Source organism: Haemaphysalis longicornis, unplaced genomic scaffold, assembly GCF_048455015.1.
Source record: "Haemaphysalis longicornis isolate Haplotype H1 unplaced genomic scaffold, Haemaphysalis longicornis Haplotype H1 scaffold_8, whole genome shotgun sequence".
In the NCBI taxonomy this organism is placed as follows: Eukaryota; Metazoa; Arthropoda; class Arachnida; order Ixodida; family Ixodidae; genus Haemaphysalis; species Haemaphysalis longicornis.
The window spans coordinates 188,234,948-188,257,596 of NW_027526445.1; the positions used below are offsets into that span (position 1 = coordinate 188,234,948).

At 46.6% G+C, this 22,649-nt stretch overlaps 1 protein-coding gene across 1 annotated transcript; it reads right to left on the bottom strand.

Annotated features, from left to right (window-relative positions):
• Positions 1 to 143: 143 nt before the first annotated feature.
• Positions 144 to 20,760, bottom strand: LOC144149628 (long-chain-fatty-acid--CoA ligase 4-like). The gene is made up of 3 exons (XM_077681281.1): positions 20,609 to 20,760; positions 8,325 to 9,471; positions 144 to 3,981 (listed from the first exon to the last, which is right to left on the bottom strand). Exons 2-3 carry the CDS (start codon positions 9,039 to 9,041, stop codon positions 2,578 to 2,580), a joined length of 2,121 nt encoding a protein of 706 aa, XP_077537407.1. The 5' UTR covers positions 9,042 to 9,471; positions 20,609 to 20,760; the 3' UTR covers positions 144 to 2,577.
• Positions 20,761 to 22,649: the final 1,889 nt, after the last annotated feature.

A 22,649-nucleotide genomic window follows, 5' to 3' on the forward strand; every position in this document is an offset into this window, starting at 1 on the left:
CGACAGAGCGACTCAGCACACGGTACTGTTTCCACAATCCTCATTTCACAAGCCTCAAAATTTTAACTAAAACTCATTGAGTTCAGCGTGAACGCTCTACAATTTTATTCAAAGCTCCACCTGGGCAATGCACGTCTCTCTCCCTTCTGCAGCGTTTTCCAAGCGATTACTGACATCGACGATGACCCCGTCGATGACCGACATGGTCACATGACATGCTTCGTGACTACATGAGGAGGATGAGATGGCTCGACAGGATATTTTCTCCTCTCACCTCCTGCCGTTCCGCGCGCGGCTAAGGAAGAACCACGTGAACTGAAAAGGACTCGTCTGCGCATGCGTCCTCCAGATAGGCCGCTCCCCCGAGCGTTTAACTAGCTGGAAATTTGACCGCGCCGCGTCGGAAACAGGATTGCTCGCACGCATGCACATGACTGCCGCTCAACTCTACGAAGCGCGCACCTACCGCTTTTCCACACTGTCTTGCTTTTTTGGCAGCTGTCACTTACTGATGTCGAACCGAGTCTTACCTGCCGACATTCTTAAAGCCGCACAGTAATTGCTTTCGCCATTACAGGATGATAGAAAAGAAACATTCTGGAATGACACAGTGAGACAAAAAAATTCAGAGCAACCTCTTGAGGGTTGCACATGTGGCGCTAAGCGTATAGAGTATTCATTCGTGTGTTCGCTCCAGTGATCACTTAGGCCTGTCTTCGAACGGCTAGAGAGAGTACGCCGTCGTTTGACTAGCAGCAGTTTACTCCACCTATCGTCCCGTGCACTGCTGTCCTGCAGGATCATGACCTGAGGAAAAGCATGGACGTTTTCCGCAAGAATTTGGCCAAGGGTAAACTAACGTCATTCTTGAAAGCGTCATTCTTGAAAGATTTTATACAAACAGAGGTTAATTACATTTTGAATGCCTTCTGAAATGTTTGTATTGGCTAAAGGCGATGAACTTTCCTTTAGTGTGGGTGTACCGAAGCGAGACGTATGGCTCCTTTCTCAGTCCCCGCTTTTCACTGAAGCCGACACGTTCCACTGAAAATTTGGCTCCACAAAACGATGGCGGAAAAGTGTTGGCAAGACGTAAAATTAACAAAACCATTTCGCAAGGTACGCTTCGCATATCAAACATGCGCATAGACACATGACTACAATATAGAAGATCCGCAAAGCCTGATAACTGAGTGGAAACATACGGCCGATTCAGAGAATTCAGCTTTGCCTGAAGTTGTAATGCTGAAGACATATACACGCAAAAAAAGAGCACATTTGTCTACAGGTAGTCGTCACGCAACAAAAAAAAAAGCGAATATAGAACTCCAAATATACGATGTTAATGCTTCGACTAGATGATCAATTTTAATCTTGGCTTCTCCTATGCGGAAACCAGCAATGAAAGCAGCAGTCACAATTTTTCAGTGGTTAACCACAGCAAAGCGAGAGTTGGTGCCGACACACAGAAAGCTCGATGCATAGGTAGCCTACATCCGACGACGAGATGCACGAAAAATACTATATTTTGGGCTGAGTACGCTTAAGGTGAGATAAAGGCTACGTTGAAAATGACACGAAAGGTCCTGCTTAGGGGTGCCCTCAAAACACAATAATTTAATGTCCAGCACATGAACAGCCTCCTTGTTTTTTGTATCTGGTCTTGCAAACACCAAACAGTTCGGTGTTTCCAGTAATGCCAAACCGTGCACAGTGTATGTTTCTCTTTTGATGCGGGCGCAAGAGATTTGGATGTGTAATTTTTAATACGACCTCCGAATTAGGGCCGCACGTGTCACAGTTTATCGAAAAACCTGAAAAACAAATAACGGTGACTGTAAAGGCACTCATTTACTCGACATGCAAGACGAGTGCCATGGTATTTGCACAGCCCAATGCATGTTAAAAGTACGCACTCTAGGGTCACTAAGCTGGTGTCTAGAGGCAGGTCCACACTAACTTAAGGAATGAGCAGAGTGAACGATAAACTTAAAAGTGTCATTTTTGTGGGAATTGGCGTTAGGGAAGATCGTTGAATAATCGCACATTTATCATTTGGACCCGGCTCTGATTTTGGCAGGGTGTGAGGACACGCTAAATTGAAAGCCAGCCCATTGAGCCCTCCAAGTCTCAAGACAACAGGCGCAAGAATTTTATGCAGTTGACGGCGCCTCAAGACCTTTTACTGGTGTCAAGTGCAAGTGTGAGAGGGCAGGCCACTTGAAGCTAACGTGGGTCGTGCGTTGTCTTCGTCTCCTAATTACTATGCATTTTGCGTCTCTAACAGGCCGTGGTATAACCTGTACACACACCCCGGAAACCTGTTGTGAACATATAATACTGTAACACATTCCACTGGGCTACTCTCATTAATTACAATTAACACCAAGAATGAAACAACTCACATTCAAATCATTTTCGTTTCGTGGAACACAAGTTAAGCATCCTGATGGGAACAGTAGTGTTTGCGCTTTTTTCGGCGTCTCAGTTAATTTTTTTAGTGAACTCCTCAAGAGTCATGAACAGTCGAACGGCGGCACCATTTCTTCACCCAACTATCGTTTGGCTGTCTTCTACCTACCCGTACAATGCATCAATGTTGCGCTGATAGAAGGTCTGCAGCGGCTTCCTGCGAATCTTGTACGTAGCCGTAACCAGGCCTGAGTCCGTGCTCCACGGTTCGGGGCAAAGCTTCACCTTGCGGGGTACTTCACTCTTCTGCAAGCCGTTGGCAGTCGCGTGAGACAGGATGGACTCGCTAGCAGCCTTGGACACTTGGGCGTCGTCGCAGAGCTCTTGCAGGGTGGCAGACTCCTTCTTTCCGAGGTCACGAGCCAGGCGCTGGAGTTGCTGCAAGTTCGGCGCTACCAACGCGACTAGGTAAGTGCGGAGCGAATCGCCGTACGCGAACACGTTGTCCACGAGTGGACATGTCTTGAGGATAGACTCGATGTGGCCCAGCGAGATGTACTCGCCGAACTGCAGTTTTATGAGGTCCTTCTTGCGGTCGATGATCTTCAGCGTGCCGTCGGGGAAGACCTCCCCTATGTCGCCCGTGTAGAACCAGCGTACGCCGCTTTCCTCGCGGTAGAACTCCCGCGTGAGCTCGTCGTTCTTGAAGTATCCCTTGGAGACGCACGGGCCACCAACAACGATCTCGCCACGGGGGTTGGGCTTGTCAGTGACCCTGTAGTTCCCTTCGGCCCAGTCAATGAGGCGGATGTAGCAACCCGGTAGCGGGGCTCCCACGTGACCCTGGTTCGTGTCGTTGGCGTCCATGATGGTGGCAGCGCCGCTCGTTTCGGTGCACCCGTACCCTTCGACGATTTGGCAGCAGACGCAGGCCCGCACGAAGCGGCGCGTCTGGTTAGACAGCGGAGCCGAGCCGCAGGCCATGAACTTCAACTTGCCGCCGAGAAGGCGGCTGACTCGTCTGAAGATGAGTAGGTCGAGCAAAGGGGTGGCAAAGCCGAGGTCTAGCCAAAAGTTCTTGTAGTAAACAGCGTAGTCGAACACTGCCTTAAAGAAGGGTCCTCTAGAGGCCGCGACCTCGGACACGCCCTGTCGAACACGCTCAAGGATGAGAGGGACGCAGGCGATCAAGGTAGGCTGGAGAAGGGTTATGTCTCCGCGACAGCCTTTGGCAAGCGCACTTGACTTGTCTGTGAGGGTCAGTGGAGAGGAGTAGCCGATCCGAGCGCCTGCTCCGAAGAGAATGGACTCCGCAGAAAGTTCCAGCATATGGGCTAGCGGGAGGTAGGCGATGTAGGTGTCGTCGTGGGCGTGGGCCTTGAAGCTTTCCGCGACTGTCCCGAAACCACTCATCGAGGCAATGAGGTTCTTGTGGGTCGCCATGACACCCTTGGGTTTTCCCAACGAGCCGCTGGTGAACATGACGATGGCCACGTCATCAGCAGTAGGAGCGGACTCGGGGAGTTTGTAGTCGGCGCCAAGCTGATCGAGGCTGGAGAACGGGATCACCTGAATCACAGAGAGAATTTATCACGGCAAGCAATATGGATTAGACCAGCGAAAATATTGTACTCCTTATAGATCAGTCTAAAATTTTGTCAGCAAATACAAGCCGCAGTGGTTGTGGGGCATTCAGTGCCTCATTTTTCTGCGCCTTTTATTCTGATAGCCTTCGGCATTCAACATAACTTTCCAGTCTACGCATAAACCCCCTAATTATTATAAAATGTCACGTTGAAAATGTCCCCCTAAGTATCTCCACAGTGCAATGTTTTAGCACGTCGCACTTAAATTTCTACCTAGAGAGCAAACTTGTGTTATTTACGCGGCTATTTTTTATACTTCGAATTTGCGGACAAGCTTCCGTCATTACACTTAGTGAATTATACCACCAAATCCAATTGTGAAAGCATAGAAATGTTTTCTAAATTATTAGACGGCAACCATACCTTTAGGGGTTCCCACTTATTACAAAAAATAGGTTGTTGTACAGGCACGAAACCATCGTTTCCTGTCCAGCAATATTCTGTTGTGTCTACTTGCCACGTAATAATTTACATTCATCGTTATCAGGCAATTTTTGTCAGTCTTTAAATAAAGGAATTGTAAATGCACTTGAAATAATGATTTCTGCTTGTTTTACTTTTTTTTTTGCAGCAGGCTGCAGTTTGCATGTGCATATCTTCAGGGAGCATAAAAAAAGTGCGCGAAAGTTCAAAGAAACTCAGCGGGAGTGTATTCTACATATCAGATTAGTATGCTCAATGGGAAATACCAATCATCGTGTTTGTTTCTCGACTCATTTGGACTGAGATCCAGTGAGTTGTCTTTTGCGCCGTGCACTCGTATGGCTTCCCTGTCCAACCACGTTCAAACCGTGAATTGTGGGCTATGTTAATTATTGGTAAGGAGGAATACTTAAACGGACGGTTATGAAAAAATCCGGTGTCGGAGTGATTGTGATCAATCTAAAAATCCTGTTGGCCGATATAGCAACATACCCACCCGCAAATCTCATGCCAGGGGCTGCGAAGGCGGGTGCGAGCCTTCTTAACGTCCTTACCGGCAGCGACTCGTCATGTAGCTGCGAACTTGGGTGTTCTATGCATGGGTATGCACGTACGCGCCGGCCTGGAGTCCCCATTCGGTATACGACGGTCTGCCGTTAACCCTACCGTCAAGCTTTGAGGTCTAATGTCGTCAACCAGTGCCCGCAGCTTTACATACAGTCAGTTTGACGTTGCTTCGCACGTCCTCACACTCAGCGTTAAGGTTAACACACTGCCTATTCTGTGGACCAGACAACAAAATAGTGTTCAGCTTTATTCTGTTGCCCAGACCACAGGGTCATGTTCTGTTTCGAGCTACTGCTCAAAGGGCACCACTCGTCTACTTCAGTGGCGCCGTACCACGGAAGCCGACTGTACCGTACCACGGTATGGTTGATCCTTATTCGTCTAAAGTAGCTGGAAGATACCAATCCACGTTTATTTACATGAATAATCCGTAGAATTGACTTAACAGGACAGGTTACAGCAAAAAATGCACTTGGAAAAAAAAAACTACGCTATTGATGCGACTGAAATTCCCAGGGCGTTAGCGCCAAAACCCAAGACTACCACTGCGCCACGGAAGCCGACGACTAGATCCCTTCTAGCAGTAGCTCAAAACAGAACATAACCCTGTGGTCTGGGCAACAGAATAACATTATAACAAAAGCTGAACGTTATTTTGTGGTCTGGTACACAGAACACGCAGTGCGTTCACCAATTCCTGTTTGGCTGTGACGGCGATATATCACTCACAACACTAACATACTCACTCCGGGGGATTTGACATAACAGCTGCCCGTCAGATGCTCACCCCCGATTCAGCTATACCTACTGTGCTGCTGTGCGAACATACCAATCCACGATACTCACAGTATCCACTCTAGGTAGGGCAGTAAGGCTATCGCCAACAACACAATCAAGGACTGTTAGTGACACTGTGAATTATTACTGTCATTGTTATGACTCGCCCGCTTATGTTTACCCTGAAACGCAGGCCTCTCCCATATCATTGGGTTCGACATATTAAAACACCAGAGTGACTAGACCCTGTTCTGGGTCGTAACGCTTGCCTTCACTTTCCATTGAAGCTCTCATGTTTTCGGGGGTCCCAAACATACGGCTCTGCTTCAGAAACGCTGCATAGCCTGTTCTCTCACTGGCGGTCGCGTGATTATGGCGCTGGGAGCCAGCGTGGGATGTATGACCGAGAGAGGGCAATAGTTCGGCGTAAGAACTATGCCACATGCTTCATGCAAAAAAACGAGAAACCAAGCAGTGCTTACAATAACCCAAAGCTCTTGAACAAGCTGGTAATCCAAAAAAAGAAGCAAATCCTGTACAAAAGACCAATAGGGGAAAAATACAACAGCACAGCTTTGGTCAGTCAACACATCCTGGTCGAGCGCTATTCCGGCCTTGATCACTCATGACTTCGTTGCTGTGCGTCGTCCTGAATCTTTGCGTTTCGCGCTGTGTGTTTTTTACGAAGTGGTTCAGCACTCATTCTTCCAAACCCAACAAACAAATTGCACTGCGATGTCAACAAAGAAACCACTACGGCTTCACCTGGTGGTTATTCGCATCAAAAATAATTACTAGGACGAGAATTAGCTAGTGCAATGCAATAACACGAGGGGTTAATGGAAGAATCTAGTGGGATTTATATATTCGCAAGATATCTAAAACACTTGCTGGGCTAGAATGTGATCGATAGGGGCCCTTGAAAATACTTACAGGATTTTGACAAGGAACTCAAAGACGTATACCTGAGAAATTTTCTCTGCCGTATTGAGACATGGTTTGTTGACAAAACATTAATTTACAGCTGTAAATAATCGTTCACGGACACCAACATATATTCAAAGGCACTATTGTCATTCGCTAAGACAAACTCGTATTTTTTGAAGTCGCATCGTGGTGTCCAAATGAAGATACTGTGTGTATAAACGCCAATAATTTCTTTAAACCAAAAGTTGGCTCCCTTCGTAACAACTATTGCTTTTCTCCGCGCCTTTTTTAGATTATTCTAGAGGATTCAATAAAGCTAACAGGAAATGAGTGCAGAATAACCCGTTTGCTTAATCAGACTCAAACCTTTTAATCTGGCTAGACGTTTTCCCTACAAACTATTTGCAGTTTGTTTCAGCTAGCCGCTGTGGTTCCGAGCCAGCAGCGTTCGCCCAGGTGTCCCGTAAGGCTCGATACTATGCCCTCGCCTTGTGGTACATCGGTGTGCCACGAAGAACTCGGCACGTTCTTTTACATTAAATGGCTAACATTAATAAAGTGTCCTGCTACAAATATTTTTTCGTTCATCTTACAGCCGATGTAACCTGGAAAGTACGCACGGAATATCTAATTAACAACAATAATGACGCAATAGGCGACATTCGACGCAATTATTCAAGACCGCATACACCAATAAAGCTAAAATTTATACAAGGCGTTCGATTGACCGAAGCTTGAATATGCGGTATCATTTCGGGTTGATGTCAAGACATCTTAACCCGTTCTCTAGTACTACAAAAAACGTTGCTTCCTCAAACTGCGTGATTATAACCGCACTGCCGGTGCCACAAATATGCCTTAGCCTACATATATGATTTGCATATTTCCCTGAAAGGTGCTTCGTCAGTATCTGTTTCATAGGCTGTCTGGTCAATATGAACTACGAAGTGAGTTTATTGTGTCACTGCGTAACACGTGCACCCTTTGTCAAAATTTTCTAGGTCAATCCTAACTCTTCTCGACCACAAAGAATTCAAAGATTAAGCTTTACCTTTAAATGTGACAAGACTATTTTATGACAGTAAGAAAGAAAGGTGTTTCCTCTAGCTTTCCGGCACAAAACGTTTCATCCTCGCTCCGGATGTAAGCTGTTACATCGAGTTTCTTGCGAAGATTTTTGAAAAAGAATTTTGAAAAACTTTTGAAAAAGACTTTACATTCGGTTAGACCTCACAGTCGAATGAAGATAGCCCACGCCAGAACTAGGGCCTTCGCTCGTACGCCATTCCTCCCACGGGCGTCCTTGGGTAAAAACCGCTCTCCTAACATGACTGTTTTTACAAAACATCCTGCATGGTTCAAAATACACCTAAGCAAGCAAGCATTGTTTAGCAGAAATGTTTCGTAGTTTACGGGCCTCTAGTTACTGCGTGCTCTAGCCGTATATATTTCGCCTTCGAACCCACTCCTTCCCCAAACTTCTTTGGCTCCGAGTGTACAATAATAAATAAAAATAAATAACGACTGTTACTGAATGCAGCAACATCTTAAGCATTGTTAATTGGTGCTCACCTTCAGTCGCGTAGCAGGTGGCTTGAAATTTTCGGTGTCTGTGCCAACCATGTAGACTATGTGCGTCAGCGAGGGCATCTTGTCCGCAACACTGAGCACCCGGGGCAGCAGGTCCGATGACGTCACCATGTGCGTCACTTCCGTCTCGTTCACAGCACTCACAATGGCGTCGTTGCTTAGCGTCGTGTACATGGTCACCAAAGGCACGTTGGTGCGGAAGCACGCCTGCGCCGTGAGCATCCACTCGACCCGCGTCTCGGCCAAGATGGCCAAGTATTCGTGAGGCCTCGCTCCGACGGCCAGCAGGCCCCGGGCTATGAGGTCGATCTTGCGATCAGCCTCCTCATACGTGAGCCACTCGTAGTCACCCAAGATGACCTTCTGGAAAACCTTGCCATTCGGTTGAACCTCCTCGGTGCGACCCAGAACAGGCCGGGTGCCGAGAACTGGCTGCTTAGGGTACGAACGGATAGCTTTGCGGGCGACCTCGTCCAAGGTTTGAAGACCTCTCAGACTCTCGGGCTCCGGGGTTGGTGGGCGCTTGTAGGGCGATGACGGGTCGCCCTCTATGATTGGCTTTGCGAAGCGCACTTGCTTCTTTTGCCAGTAGATCCAAGGCCTTTGGATGATGATGTAGATTGGCAGAGTGATGACGTCGTAAACCGTCACTAGCACTTTGATCACGGCTAGGACTGTTTGAATCGCTAATGAGGACATAGTTGGGCCGGTGACTAACGTAAACGGAGAAAAAAGTGAGCTTAAGTCGACAATGACTTTCGCAATCAGTTAGAGCACCTGTCGACACTTCAGACGCTTTCAGTCATAGAGATAGTCCTATGCAACCAGCACGCAGTTCCACCGTGGTGCTTCTTTTTCTGTTTCCAAAGATGGTTCCAGTGTCGGTTGTAAATACACCAAAAAGGATAGACGCTTCTTCTTGGAAATAAATGGAATGAATTGCCCGTGGCGTACGGGAATATTTTCTTGCAGATCTCATAGAAGGCGCAGCGCTACAGATAACTCCGGAGTCACTTGTGATGCACCCGAGAACGATTTTTTTGGAGGAGCCTCATTAAATACCCCGAGTGCATGGTCTCACTTGGGCTATCGGTCTCACTCCTTTCGTTCCTGCTGGACCTTGGGGCTTCTGGAAGAAAAAGAAAACACGCAGAGAGAAAGCGTAAGAAGAAGCATAGTTCAAAATTTTCTTGCTTGACAAACGCCATGAAAAACGGGAGAACTAAACCGAAGGTTAGAGGATGAACCACCGAATATTCTACCATCTTCAATCGGCGAGTGAGTCCTAAAGTAGTAGTATTATAATAGGAGCATGCATAATAGTTCGTGCTGCTCATCGGTATGCACAGTTCCTCGCCAGCGCGAGGAGTAGCGCGATAAGCGGAATCATGACACGTCACATTTCAGAATGGTACGTAAGGACACTTTCCGATGCTTATTCACATGAAACCACATCCATCCTTCTGACCACTAATATTTTACGTTGTGCTTCCAGCACTGCATGAGAAGTGTTTTTGTTGCTTGGCATTTAACAGGACCTTCTAATCATTCTGTGTCAAATGATGAACATGCAGGGATTGGCATTACGTGTCCTTTATCTTACGGGCGGGATATTTTGGCGAAGTTACTAAATTTATTGGTAAATGTAGTTCTTGAAACTAGACATCTAGATTTATTTTACTGCTAGTTTTAGCTTCAAACCTACCGCAAGCATCCAGTCACACACACACACACACACACACACACACACACACACACACACACACACACACACACACACACACACACACACACACACACACACACACACACACACACACACACACACACACACACACACACACAAGCTCACGATGTGCGTGTACCTGTGTCTGTGTGCGTGTGTGGGTGTGTGTGTGTAGACGCACGAGTCACGGCTCGGTGGTTAAGATGAAGGACGGATCTATAAGCGCAGCATAAATTTACATACACATGAATACACCACGAGGTGAAGGGAAATACAGCCGCCCTGGTGGTTGAATTAGCAAAGCATCAGGCGCGTAGTACGAAGGTTTTCTGTTCAGATCGCATCCTGGTTGCATGTTTTCCCCATTTCTGTCTTTCTTGACATTCTCACACTCATATTTGGAAACGAAAACGAGTTTAACTACCTCTCGTATACCCTCTTTCGCACTCTTGAGTGATGGCTTCCCCTGTCAATCTGTTACACACACATACGCACACAGATTGCTTTCAGAAAACAATTTTGGAAAAACGTTTGCATGCAAATCTTAGCACCCCCTTTTCAAGAAATCATCGCAAGGACGATTAGGAAGCGTGTTAGCAGGTTCAAGTTGATGTCGTGAACAGGGAATTTATAAGGCGTTCAATTACAAACCACTTCGACGGAACAGAATGCATGCTGTGGAATACAGAAAGCGGCGGCGAAGACCGTGCAATGAACGCGAGTGGTAGTGGGGGTAACTGAGTAGCAGACATAAGCAGTGGGTTCATCGTCTCTACAAAGTTTTGTGGTGAATGTTGGCCAAATGAAATATTATTCCCTGCGCCTATGTCGTAGAGATGCAAAAGTGGGTGTGTGGGTGGGAGCTTTTTTCATGAGAGTGGTGATCACTGAACCGTATTCGGAAGGGCATTTCAGTTTGGCCGATATATTGTTGCCTAAGACAGTCCACTCTAGAAGGTAGACGACATTAGCGGAGTCACAGTTAAAGTTACATTTTATATTTACGTAGTAGTCTGAAGCCATGCTGGTGGCGCGCTGTGTAGTGGTCATGTGTGGGCATACTTTACATCGGGGTTTATTACAGGGCATGCAGCAGGTAGTTCCCGGTCGATTGATACGAGAGTTAGTAAGAAAGTCACCTAAATTCTTATTACGCCGGTAGGCAACGCGTGGTGGTTTGGGAAATATGCTTTTTAAGCGGTCACTTCGCATTAGGATATTGTGATATTTTTTTAGTACGGTTGACACTCTGGGAGCGGAGGATGAGTAGGTTAAAACTAAGTTAGTTTGCGGGTTACCGTTCGGGACTTTTTTCTTACAGATTTCGTTACGGTCTAATTTGTTGGCTCGCACAATAGCGTCGTCGATAACTTGTTCTGGGTATTTTTTATTCAGGAGGGCGGTCTTGAGTTCTCGACAGTTTGTCGAGAACTCAGTTTGTCGAGTCGGCTTCGTTTTAGCGAATTCTCCTAGATCGGTTGGCTTGGCTGTAAGGTTGCTGTCTTGCAGTGTCTGACATGGCTACTTTGGAAGTGCAAATACTGCCGCGTGTCTGTCGGTTTTCTATACAGTAAAGTTTGAAGCTGACCTTGGGAGGTAGTAACGGTGACGTCCAGAAAGTTCACACTGTTCCGAATAGGAATGAGCAAGGGAAATACTTGGATGGGCTAGGTTAAATGCCTCAATGAAGGTGAGGAGCTCCGCGTCACCGTGTTGCCAGATGTGAATATGTCATCAATATAGCTTTTATAGTACAGTGGCTTTAAAATTTGGGTGTCAAGAAAGTTTGATTCGAGGTGAGCCATAAAGATATTGGCGTAGTTAGGTCCGATTCGAGTTCCCATTGACGTTCCGCTGACTTGCACGTAAAGAACTCCGTCGAACTCAAAATTGATAAGTTCAAGAAAAAGCCTAATAAAAGTTTGGAGAGTAGAAGAATCGATAGGTTTGTCGCACGATGACTGCTCACACGCAAGCGATACAGCGGTGAGGCCATCTTCATGGGGGATGTTAGTATACAGTGACGCAATATCGAGGGTGACTAGGAGGCAGTTATCAGGAATTTCAATTTTTGAGATGTCTGAGAGAAAGTATTTGTATCCTTAATGAAGGAGGGAAAGCTGGGCGGAATGTCGCAAACGAGATTATCCACATATCTATAACAAAACGTTTTGTTTTAATTTAAGTGGGGTATAACGAATTAACCATTATGTCAACCTATTTTTCATCTCCCTTCCAACTTACCGCCCCGGCTTCCACTAAATCCCTTCACCGATTGTAGGAACACAGAGACCATCCATTTCCCCCTCCGGTCTCGTTCCAGTTCGCTAACCTGTTCCGCATTCATCAAAATGTCCCAAGCCCGCTCGACGTCAATTACATCAAAGCTGCCTTCAAGACAGATTGCTCCGTTGTTCAAATCAACGATTCAAAGGTGCAAGCGAAAGACGCAACGCTTTCGAAAGTGCAGCCGCCCGCTTTTCTCTGACCTCTGCAGAGAACAAGAAAAATACAACCCCCGGAAAAATAGCCGGCGGATAGTTTGCAACACAGACCTCCCCGTGATTTAAAACGCGTGCCGAGCGCCAGAACGGCTCCCGCGGCTATGCCCTTGCGTCACCCGTGTTTTCAGACTCCCGCATGGAAGTGAAAAATGGCGCAACTGCACTTCCTCGCCGCGACCTAGAAACGCGGAGGCGCGCGCCCGCTGCCGCAACGCGATACATTAGATTCCGTGGCCTTGGCTACGGCTGGCTCGGTACGCAATGGCGTTGTCAGTCAGAAGTGCTTCATACTTTTGAACAGCGCTAACACGACGGCGACGACGAAGACTAAATGGGCTTCTTGGTCACCGTCGTGTTAATGCTGTACGAAGTATGCAGTCACCCTCGTGTTAAAGCTGTACGAAGTATGCGATTCTAACAAGTAGCCCGACCTTTTGCACTGCTACACAATGCCGCACAAGTGCTGGTTGGGAGCTAGAGGGAGGAGGGACGCCTTTAATGATGAAGCGAAGTCAGCCTGGCAGCGAGCTTGACTTGCTACTCCATATGAACACGCGAGGGGTGATAATGAGAAAAAGAAAGCGAACACTCAAAAAGTCACACAAACACTTGCAAATCAGCACACAGAAACCGACAAACGCAGAAACACACAAACGCACAGTGCTGAAGTTAAAGCAAACTTTCACAGAGTTTCGTTCAGGCCGGAGTCACGAAGAAATGTCACCAAGGCCCTTGTACTCCGTGTTGCCGCGGCAGGGGAGTGCCATGGACCGATGTGAGCATTGTTGCTGCTCGTTACTCTAGTGTTCAGCTGAGATAATTGGGACTTATATCACCGGCCATAGACTCGCAGCTTGTTGACTTCAACGTACGCCGAGCGATAATTTTCCGTTTGAGTGAGGACCAGAGGGCAGTGATAAGTTGGGCCCGACAGGTTCCCGCCGAGGGGGGGGGTGTATTCCTCACGCATGCGTAGCCCCTTCCTCCGAGTTTAAATAGCAGATTAATCGTTAATCCGATGGCGACGATGATGATAACACCGAAACATCTGAAAATACCAAGACTGCTACGGGACTATTACGGCTACACTAAATGTAGAGCTCGTAAATAATACACACGATTCTGTAGCGATTCGATGGACACAACTCTGTAGTAAAGTTATGAATCAGCGGCAGTTTTTGTTCGTATTTTACAGGCCTCCCGGCAGTGTTGTAATATTCCGAGCATAGAAAAAGTCGTAAAACCGACATTTTGTAAATTCTTGTATTTGTTTCAGGTTTCATTCTGCCTGCAGTGTTCTAAAGTCACCAAGGAAAGCTGCAATTATGCGTTTAACGCGTTGTGAAAATGATTGACTAAATTATGCAACTCCTCAGAGTTACTCCGTGTGGTGTGTTAACCTGTCCACAGCAATAACGTGTTGTGCTTAATCTTTACTAATCTCTCTTCGGAAGGAAAACCTCCAGAATATTTTTACCAATGTTTTCCGCGCTGAAACCACACGTGGTCTATGAGGCGTGCCGTAGTGGGGCTCCGCGTTTTAATTTAAACCAGCTCGGTATCTATTACAAATATGCACATATCTTCGCGGGCATACGCGGCCACAATTGAGCTTTACACGAAAGGAATCTCTCATACGCCTCGCCAATTAATAGTGACACAAGTCATGCAAAGAGGAGATAATACAGATTACAAACTCGTATGATCAATCATTCGATGAATTACCAGAGTCGCGCGACGTGTCAGTACTGGACCTAGCTTGTAGTTAAAGACAAGAGCTATGCGGCAGTCTAACCGATTAGTGACCCCGTAGGCAATGTCGCCAAGGCTTAATGGAAGTAAGCACATCTTAGTGCACGAGACAACTGCGCAGACAGTAGAAACAGCGTAATTCACTTAATAAAAAAAACTCCAAAAGCTCACAGAAGAGCGACGTTTGCACATGTAGCATACGATGCGAATATGATGCAAGCTATAGATGTGTTATTGCCATCCTTCATCAAGATTAGCTCTAAAGAATTCTAGCAGTCTATTGCCCGGCGTGGCGAACAATGCACTATTGATGTCTGTGCTCTGACACAATGGCCTCCTCATTCAGTATAGCATTGCTAAAGCACAGTACTCAGCTCTGCTTTTCGTTATGTGTTTTTTTTTTTGCGTGCGCAAATAACAATGATACCTGGTATCAGTACGGCTTTATCGGACGTAAAACTGCAAATAGCGTTGTCCGTTATCGGTGGGGGCATTCCGTTATTGCTGGCGCATGTAGATGCCTCAGGCGCGGCTGATCTTTATGGCTTGAAAAACAATATGCTGCATGCTTGTTGTCTAACTACCTGTGTGCTGTCGAGACAAATTCCTTAATATCGGAATTTGGCCGCATGCAGGAACATTGCCAGCGTTGCAAATATTCGAAACTGAGGCCTACCTCAATATTTCTTTCCTACACAACCGCCTATGTGTCGGTGTAAAAGATTGTGCACTCGTTACACAATAATACGAATCCTGTTTTTTCCACGTGTGAGATCAATCGCATGATATTTAGAGGGGTTAACATTCTGTCACACAACCTACCGAATGAACCCACAGCATAGCATCTACGCTAGCCGAAGGCGCTTGTGTGCATTGCATCTGTTGCATAGAAAGGAAAAGTTGTTCGAAGTCCTTCCAAGTTCACCATGCCCGCAAAAATACCCGCAGCTACTCAACTGGCGAAAGAATACCTAAACACCGCAGCACCAACAGCTTTCCGCTTTATTTTTATTCAGGAGGTTTTGGCATGGACCTAAGTGAATTTCAGGCTTCACTCTTCGTTTTAAAGACACACCCGCGAACGCGACATTCACGGGCTCGAAAGAATCGAATGTCTACATTAACGCATGGCGCAGCCAACGTGCATGGCTGCGGCGCATTAACCTGCTCTCTAATTTAAACTTATTTGTGTGCCAGACGCTAACAATAAAAACGGACATTCCAACTAACTAAGAATACAACTAAAATTCGGAGCTGTGCGGTTATCTGACAAGTTGCTGCCCAGTCTTGGAAGTTGACGTCACTGCCAGCTGCTGTTCTTGCCTTGGTCGGAAGAGTGAATGAGACACGCTTTACTATACGTACTTGCTCAAGTGAGTGTTCTTTCGTTTTTTTTTTCAGTCCCACAGCTAAAGGGAGACCCGTTGCCCTCAATTCTCCCACCTGCTTTGCTACCGCGCCTGGCATGGACCGGACATGTGTGTCTTTTGCAGGCGCCCAACGCGGTTTCTTCCGCAAGCGTAAACGCGAACAGCTGCCGAAAAAGCTGGGCCTTGGCCTACCTCCTACAAACAAGGAAAGAAAAGGAGAGGAAAGAAGCGGAAGAAAAAGAGCATGTAAGGGACAATCAACACCGGGCATTGGTCAACTTTTACTGGCGAAGAAGGGCGGACACGCGTTTTACCCTGATAGGAATTTCCTCAAAAAGTTGTTTGCAAAGCAACAACATGCACGGCAGATCCCTGACCACGTTCCCCATTTTGGTGGTCGCACTACGGAGCTGTAGAAAAGTACTTAAGTAATGATGACTGACCAACAAATTTTCAATTGATTTTGTTATTTTTTTCATGCATGAAAGACCGTTCACGTCACTCCCCGCCCTGTATGCTACGGGTTCTCCTTTCTCGCCGGAGCGGCTTATGCAACCGCGATCTCTAAATGGAAGCGGATGCGGCGAGACGCCGGCATAACTGATACGTGCTTCGCGTTGGCTTATCAGCTATCACGTTGTTTTGATGCTTGTTTTCTGCTCGTTCTTCAGTAAAACAAATAGCGCACTGAGGGTTGCATGCGTGATTCCGAAGAAGATACCCACAGCAAGGTTCACTTCGCGGAAAATATTTCTGTTGTTTTTTGCCGAGATTCCAGGAACCACAACGCCACGAGAAAACTGCCGCCGCACTGACATATATAGCTTCGCGGCAAAACAAAACAAAACGGAAAGCGCCGCTGTCAGGAGAAGACGTTTTCTCTAGCCGCTACCACAAACAAATGTTACCTCCCCGCATTGCTGCAAACTATACAAACTTACAAGCTTATTTACATCTTACAATGATCTTGTATGAAAACCAGCTTTAACTTCTTGTCGACGAAGCGCAAAGGTAGACTAACGACGAGAGAACGGATGGGACGACGTGGACGTCCTCGTCCGATCTCTTGCCGCGTCCTGTGTCTACTTCTGCGTTTCTTCGACAAGAATGCATCACCAACACGCCCAACTTCACACTCTGGTCTCCTTTATACATTCGTTTATTACGCTACTTTTTGTTTCTTTTCACGTTCACTCTACGCATCATTTCTGCGGTGTACCCATGGCCTTGCATGAGGCACCTAAAATGACAGGCGATGGTAACCCCATTGCTTAAAAGGGTAACAATGTCGCCTCATCATGCCTATCATTATTTACTGCAAGTTACTGCAGGTAACTTGCAGTAACTTATCAAGTTATTTATCAAGGTAACTTATCAAGTTACTTATCAAGGTAACTTATCAAGTTACTGCAGGTACATTGCATGATGAAGGCCTGTAACGAAATACTGCGTATGCTCTACTCCTCTTCCTCTAGAGCTGGCAGAAACTTGGACCGAACATCTGTGCAGGGCCAATCCCGCTTCAGAGGCTCATTCCGGCTAACTGCCTCCATTAGAAGCTAATTGCCTGCATTAGGTTGCAGACATACATTTTATGGGAAAATGGAAATAAAAGCTGCTGTCACTCGCTACAGAAATTGCCTGACAAAGTAAATGTGTGCAAACGTCTTTCACATTTAAGTCTGATGTCACTCGGTTAACCAAACTGCAAAACAGTGCTATTAGTACCTATGCACCGTACTTCTTGCGGTCCCAAACAATATGTTTCTAATTGTCAGTTACAAACTAGATATTTTCTTTTTTGGTTTTCTTCCTTTCTTTAACACCCCCCACCCTTACTTTCCTTACTGTAAGAAAGTCCCGTTTTCCTTGTTGTAAACTTGTTTTGAATGTTCCCGCCCTTTCGCCGCTCGTAGCTGCTTTCCGACATACGGTCGTAACTCCATTACTGCTCGCTTCAGAGACTCTGCAGAAGGCCGACGTGTGCTTGTGTTAAATTTAACCATGCGGTGCCCCCCTCGGGATTTGCGCAAGGCGTATGGTCTTCGTTTTCTGCGACCCATATCGAATTTCTTCTCGCACATGTTTTGCATCTGCTGACAGGCATGTTTTTACCGCCGTCGGCCTTGCTGAGTTGTACAGGAATCTAGAAAATAAAAAAAAAGGTAACGAAGATGAGGTTGAACGAAGAGCTTTCAAGTGAGGGATTTCTTGGTTGTCGTCTGAGTTTGGACTTCGACTCGCAGGCGGTTTGGACTTTTCATTGCAGCGGCTTTAAATTTTAGCCTCCGCCATTTGATTTCGCACGAAAAAAGCTTCGCGTTCAACCACCGTCGCCTTAGACTGAGGGGTGCATGATTTTTCTATCTGATATTGCCCCTCCACGCACCCCTCTCCAAATCCACAAAAATCCAAACTACCTCGACCGTGTCGCAGTGGAGCAATCGTCCACGGTATTAGAATCTTAGCCGTCGGGAACAACGATGGAATCCCATGCGATCTTGTAATGCTGGCGCTGCAGGGTATTTGGAAGTCTCGACTGCGAATTCGCTACAGAGGTTTCGACGCGAGACCCGGATGAGAGTATTTTGCGAAAACGTACTCCGAATAAGCGCAACCCTATCCGCCTGACTGGTTGCCTATACTAGAGAGTGTAACTAAGCGTCGGCCTCTTAAAATTTTTGACACTAGCAAAGGATGAGCGAGTGTTTCTATTCCTCCAGTAAGTTTGTGTTGATGTTGTTGCTTTTGCTGAAGCCAAGACCAGGTAATAAATAAAAAAATGGAGCAAGCGGAAAAAAGTCGGCTTTGACCACGGGAAACGTTTTTTTCGTTCACTTCACCCACGGCCACCATCATCGTCAAATACAGTTGGCTTTCCTGCAGTGCGTTTTCTACGTGACATAAGCCATCAGTTACACATGAAAAGCTTCGCTAAAAGACAGTTTATTCTTTAAAACAGGCAACCAACTTTGCCCACTCTTGAAATACATAAATGAATAAATTCATTTTATGGGCATGATGCATTGGCGCACGGGTAAAAAGGTGACGAAAAAAATGGTTCAGCAAATAAATAACACGAAATGGCTTGAAAGAAAGAGGCTCATACTAACGCGTGAGACTTGAAGGTGCCAAAGCTGTACGCAACCTTCACAGCCATCACGGCGGCTGAAGTCCGCGATTGCCACCGATTTGCGTCTTCTTTGCTGCCCCAACGACCTTTGTTCCATCATTGTGAGCTCCTTCATTTTTTTGGAAGTGGCAATCATTGGACATCACCTTGGAGGGGCGTATGCTATGACGCGTCTTTCTTGCTTTTTGTGGCCAATCTTGGCCAATCTCTCTACGTGCGTACGCGTGCATTGACAAGCATCCGCCCGGGACGTTGAGCGGTCGCCGAGAGGCACGCGCTCACGTGCGCTCGGGATTGTCTTGGTATTTTTAACTGCGGACATCAAACTCTAACGATTTGCTAAACGGATTCGCTGTTAACAGAGAACGAGCGCCCACCTTCCCAGACTATTTGTCGGAACAAAAAAGGTACAGAGAAAAATACCGAGAAAGCTACGTTACACCAAGCTGCAGACATAAAGCTGCTGATAAGGCTCGCCCTAGATTGTATGTTATCGTACACCATTTTACTGTACGCACCCCTAACCCTCTACATCTACAGCACATCCAGTTGTAATGAAATAATTTCTGGCAAGAGTTTGCAAGTTTTTCTCTCACTAGAAATATTCAATGCAGCCGTGTTTTGGAAAAGTCATTTCTTGTTTTGTCTTGCATGAGGAGTATGGGGAGACAGCTGTGTTCGGGAAAATTCGGAGCACCCATTTCCTGTCGCAATGGCTAAGCGCCGGGTAAACGTTTTAATCTAGACCTCTCGGCGAACCGCCGTACTACTAACCTAACGCACTCTTCAACGCATAAATTTGGCTAGTTAGTGATACGACTTCGACATGGTAAAAGGCGCACTAGACGGGGACGGAAGAAAAGACAGTGACACGGGACGAGCGCTGTTTTATTCTTGCATCCCCGTCTAGTGCGCATTTTACCATGTGTAATGCAATCCTTAGTGCTAGACAGAATTTATAGCTGGCGTGGCGCCCTACTATTGGAGTATAGAAGATTCCTATAAATTTCGCATTAGGTATCGTACGCATAGCCTTAAATATTCCGCATCATTTCAGCGGACCTTGCCAGCTCGGACCACTTTTAAATATTTTAATTTACAGAGCAAGCTTGCTGTAGTTTCGAGCCTTGTGCAAGCACTGGTCGCGCTGACAGCGAGTTATGCGCGAAGAAGCTTCTAATGCCGATGTCACGACTGGTTATACGAGTAAGGCCTTCAGCCGTCAACAGCGCGCCAGGCTCGACCATTGTTTCTGCAGAACAGTATGCACACCTACCGAGGCAGAAGAGCCCTTGCCGTCTGTGAAGGCAAGGTGAGGTGTACGTGACAGGCGTGCGCGTAAACGCCCACAGAAAGAGAGCGCGCGAACACAGCTTCACTTGGCAGCGCAACCACTTTTACTTTCTTCGCGTTTCCTACTTTTAGAGAATCTTAAAAGTCGGCAGCGTAATTTACATAAAATATATTCGGAAAATTTCCCTCCGTGTAATTGATTCCTGCTACGTGTCATTTACAAGTATAGGCGACGCGAATGTCGTCAGTTGCAGCTCCCTGGCCAGCCAGACGATTTCACGGGCAACGTTTCAGGCGATTAGAAGAAGCGTTTGTAAATCAGTCATTTTAAATGCTCTTGAATATGGAATATCTACCTCGAAAGCATTTCCCTCCGACTGCCCGTCACTTTATTTCAGTACGCAAGGAACTCAGCTAGAGGCTAGCCTAGACCAAGCTTCGGCACAGCCTCGTGATCAAAGGGTAGTAAAAGAGACCCGGCTACTCACGGCAGGGGAGGCGGCTGTGCAGACTGCGTAGTTCTCCTCGCGTATCGGAAGCGCTCCTTCCGTCCGCTGGCTCGCTCTCCGCGCGCGAGAAGCACGTGCCGCAGCTCCCGCCGTCTGCTCGCAATCACATGAGCGGCGCTGGTAAGTAGCACACACGCAGCGTCTCTTCGAATGGGGGCAGGGTGAAATGTTTTTGTCGCGTCGTTTGCAGCTTCGCCGCCAGAGGCGGGGTATGCTTTAGAGGCTTTTAAGTAATTGGAGCAGGCGGTTACATTTTTTCGGTCAAAATTGTTATTACGAAATTTTGTTTACATTGTGAGGAATAGGTTGTCCACCCAGTTCATGAAATCTCGTAACAGGAAATTAGCCTGCATTAGTTGGGCTGTTCATCAGGGGCTAAAATTTGGCGGCTCCGACAGAGAGAAGCGCAGCCGCCTTGTAATGGTTATGGCTGGCCAGACGACAGGTCTCTATGATTCAGATCGATGACAACCTCCAATAGGCTCCATGTTCAATGTTTATTTTCAAAATGGAAGGTGATAACACTGATAAGGTCGGCCCACATGCAAGCGCAACTATAGCTCCATAATTTCCCAGGAAAAACACACATTGTAACTTTTATGCGTGAAATGGCGTAGCAAAGCCCGACTTATTTTAATTTTTTTTTGTGGCATGGACACTAGTAGCTCATATTTGAAGGTTAAACCGAAACATTTGTGTTCTGGCAGTCGAGTCCAGGTCCCATGAATTACGACGCCACTGGGGCCAGAAGAGTCTTGGCACGATACTTCGCGGCAGTGCAACTCCTACTAATGCGGTTTTTTTCTTGCACTAACTTTTTAGCTGCTGTGGAGTAGGGGAGGCGGAAGAATTAATGTTTCACGGCTTGTATACTTTGCAGCAGCAAAGCTACATGCCGATGAACGATAGCTGCCAGTTGTACTTGAAAGAAGACTGTTCCATAAAAAGTCCCGCCAGGGGAGCGGCAGAAGTTACGCGCTGATTGCTTGCTAGACAAATATTGAAAACCGTCTGTGTACCTCCCGTCCCCCAAACAAAAAAGAGAGAAAAACTGCTTATCCCCTTGCAAGCATACATGCCCATGGAAAACACGCACACATGCTGTGGTGACAATGCATAAAAGTTACACGCACACTACTAGGCTTGTTAACTTTCTTGCTCCATTTCTTGGCATGTTTTTATGTGTTCTTGTGGTCTCTGAAAAAAACAAAGGAACCTAACAAAATAGCAGAATTGTAATTGGAAATAAACGATATGAGGCTCCGGCAACAAACAAAAAATAGAAATGACAGAGACATGAGTTAGCAGAAAAGTGAGATAAAAATGAAATACATGAAACATACACAGTTTAACCCGGCACAAACACACAGGCTCATAAACCCCTCAATTCCCGCACGACCATTTCCCACATTGCTTCGTGCACGGCCAGAAGACAGAAAAAAATAAAAACAAAACAGACGCCTTGCTGGTTCCACGGTTAGCGTTCTCGTCTTATAACTACAGCCGCTATGGCTACCGAATCACAGCGCGGGGAACACCTGCATGAGTCGGTAGTTTCATCACCGAATTTCATGCGCCGCCGTACTTCTTCAGGAAAAGCTGGACTACTGTTCCAACCGCGAAGCGCTAGTGAGGAGGCATCGTACCTGCAGCGTAATACCGCGTAAGGTATCGTGGCAGCACAGACGCCACAGTACCTAGTGGATGTTAATTAAAAGCATGGTGTTCCTGGGCAACAAACCATGTTGATTACTATGGGAAAATGCAGCTCGCTGCTGTTCTAGTTTAAACACAAACTAAGTTTGCATTGAACAAGCAGTGCACAATAACGGAGGCGGATGGGACTGGCGGTATCTGGGTTGATTTTATTTCACAGCCACATTGCTAGGAAATAACAAAGCAGAATGCACAGTATGCTTCACAAATAGCATGTGGTCCTTGTCAAAAGTTTCCAGGCCAAGCCGAGAATGCGCAGGCCGCAAAAATTTAAATGTACAAGTTTGCGTCCCCAGCGAGGCTG

What these genes read in the sequence shown, in the direction of transcription:
- LOC144149628 (XM_077681281.1), bottom strand. Translation starts at nt 9,041, where the DNA reads ATGTCCTCATTAGCGATTCAAACAGTCCTAGCCGTGATCAAAGTGCTA. An exon ending in CACCTGCTACGCGACTGAAG is followed by an intron (nt 3,982 to 8,324) that starts GTGAGCACCAAT and finishes TCTGTGATTCAG; the next exon opens with GTGATCCCGTTCTCCAGCCT.